Genomic DNA, 2,500 nt, shown 5'->3' with positions numbered 1-2,500 from the left:
GGGCGCATAGATGGCGGTGAGACCCATGTCAGCGAATAGTTGGCGGAGGTAAAGCCTCTGAATCTTGGAGCTGCCAGTTATTGTCGGATACGATGGTGCGATATGGAGGGGGATGAAACAAGCCACAAAGTCAATGAGTAACATTATTTATAGGTGTGTCATCGGACAATGAGTTAATACGGGAGTTTAAGGTGATGACAGATGTGGATCGATTAGTCGATAAGCTTTGATCAGCATAAATGAAAAAGGGCTGAACATGAGACAAAAATAACTCACACAGACTCGGAGAAGCCATGTAAAGGAACAAATGGCCATCTTCTCTTCCCGCCCCCTTCCATCTGCCTCCACTCGACCTTCTGAGAACTATCCTTTTCCGTGACATCCACTGACATCCTCTCACCTAATCTTTCTACACACAAAAACCTAACATTCTTCAGTCCTTTCTCTGCCCCCACGGCTTGCCAAGTGGCCGTTTCTTGTAAGTTAAGAGCAATCAAATAAGGAGCGATGATGTAAAGAGGTGTATTGATGCCGAGCTAGAAATGACGAAAACGAGAGAAAGAGAAATCGTCAGCCAAAAAAAAAAATGGGGAAATGAACGGAGAAAAATGCGATTGCGCAACAAGGACTTACTCTGAATCTCTCTTCTAGTACGGCGTTCATTCCCAAATGATGGTCGGCGTGCATATGACTCACAAATACCATCTTCAGTTCTTCTAAGATACTTTTCAACCCCTCGCCAAACCTTCTTTTCAGCTGTCCCAAAGTACCTTCCCCGGCGTCGAGGAGTATACCACCGAGGGATGGTATGGCCAGATGTGTTGAGGAGACGTTGCGGTATTTAGAAGGGATGGCTGATCCTGTGCCAAGAGTTGTAACTACGATGTCATCACTCTGTTCATCCTCATCAGCCGTCTCTTTTGCCTTCGCCTTTTCCATGTCGAGTTGCCGCACGATGCTCCTAGCCTTCTCACACACTACATCGTAATCTTTTTTCTCTTTCTTTACTTTCTCCCTTGCATCGTCCGCTTGATTTTCAGTGACAGTGAAAGGTAAATCCTTCTCATGCCACGGGAATGTCTCTAGTGGGGAAGGAGGATACATCTTGACAAAGTCATTCGGATGAATGAAGGTGACGTTGGAGGGCAAATTGGATTCAAAGCTGGGAAATGAAGTAGAAGCATGGCGAAGGAATGGTGGGTGGAAGATTGTAGGCTCGATTAGAGAAAGGTGGAGGGTGTTCCATGCGGCAGAGTTGAATACGGTATGATCGATAGCAGGAGTTGTATTCGCTATTAGATGCTACCAAAACATGGTCAGCTTAATATTGCTTCATAATACACTACGTGGACGCCTACTTTCGTCTTCTCTCCAAAAGATTGCATCCAAGCCTGGTATCGTTCGTCTCCCCAAACACTTCTTGGCACTCTGTGTACCATCACATCAATCCCTCCCTCACCTTCTCTTTCCCCAGTTGGCGTCTCCTTCTGCCATTTATGCAAAGCGTCACCATCAAGTAACGTTTGCAATGTCTTTTCTGTACAATTTACAATGACAAGGGTCCCTCCTTTTCCTCCTCCAACCAAACAATCCTCAGGCATTACTACCCTTGTCCCGCCATCCACATTTGGATCCGGCACTTCAATCGATTCACCCCTTGTCAACTTCCCTCTCAAAGGGCCATTAGGTACTCCAAGAGTGTTCGCTTTCGCGACATCGAATTTACCCCGAACATCTGGGGCTTGGCAAATATACAACATTTGTGTCTCGACGTCGGAATCGGAGGGTAAGGGCAGAGGAGCTCGGGGATCAGGACGAGCAGCGTTTATGGTGCCATCCGGCGCTAGAAAAACATTGTTTGTTCGCGGCCTCTTGGACGAGCCAATCGGAGAGCCTAATCGAGGGGATGTCGAAGGTGAAGGAGTAGCAGAAGGCGCTCGTTTTGAAAGACGAGCCTGTGCATTATTTTGAAACATATCCCGGACAACATGATCACACCATTTTTGCAGATCAGCGGGCGACAAGTGACTGGGATTGAATGTGGCAGAATAGGGATCGTAGGGAGGATAGACCATATTGGTCTCAGTGGCTGAAAACGGGTCTAACGTAGGAATGAGGGCAACACCGTGCACGGTTATATTCCTCGACTCATAAAGCTTCACCGGTGTACCAGGAGTAACGTCCCTTGGGTATGGAATGACGTTAACCGTCAAATTTTCGCTGCGAAATAAGAGTTATCAGTGACATGTATCGGCTGGACTAACAGAGGACGAACCGTATGACGGATGATCGTAAAGTCGCTAAATACTGAGATATGTCCGGAGGGCCAACAACATCTATCTTTGAAAGACCTGCATCTGATGCAGACATCAAAACACCTGCGGATAGGTCAGAAGAGCGTCCGTTGCTATACACACGAATCCACTTACCAGGCAACCCGCCTCTTCCTTTCAACTCACCACTTCCAATAAACACACCCCCCAGTCTCGAGAAGCCAATT

At 47.1% G+C, this 2,500-nt stretch overlaps 1 protein-coding gene across 1 annotated transcript in view; it reads right to left on the bottom strand.

Moving 5' to 3' along the window:
• CNBF4610 (hypothetical protein) overlaps window positions 1–2,500 on the bottom strand; it is a gene marked incomplete at both ends in the record, with an annotated part of 3,666 nt that overhangs the window by 1,011 nt on the left and 155 nt on the right. The window contains 6 exons of the mRNA XM_769480.1: window positions 1–70; window positions 283–536; window positions 634–1,292; window positions 1,355–2,220; window positions 2,276–2,378; window positions 2,430–2,500. The exon at window positions 1–70 is cut by the window's left edge and continues 248 nt beyond it; the exon at window positions 2,430–2,500 is cut by the window's right edge and continues 155 nt beyond it. Coding sequence (XP_774573.1) covers window positions 1–70; window positions 283–536; window positions 634–1,292; window positions 1,355–2,220; window positions 2,276–2,378; window positions 2,430–2,500 — 2,023 coding nt within the window. The remainder of the gene's footprint in view (window positions 71–282; window positions 537–633; window positions 1,293–1,354; window positions 2,221–2,275; window positions 2,379–2,429) is intronic.

Source organism: Cryptococcus neoformans, chromosome 6 (genome assembly GCF_000149385.1).
Source record: "Cryptococcus neoformans var. neoformans B-3501A chromosome 6, whole genome shotgun sequence".
Taxonomy (NCBI): Eukaryota; Fungi; Basidiomycota; class Tremellomycetes; order Tremellales; family Cryptococcaceae; genus Cryptococcus; species Cryptococcus deneoformans.
Note: the sequence above shows the minus strand (reverse complement) of the source record. Positions and strands in the feature narration are given on the sequence as shown.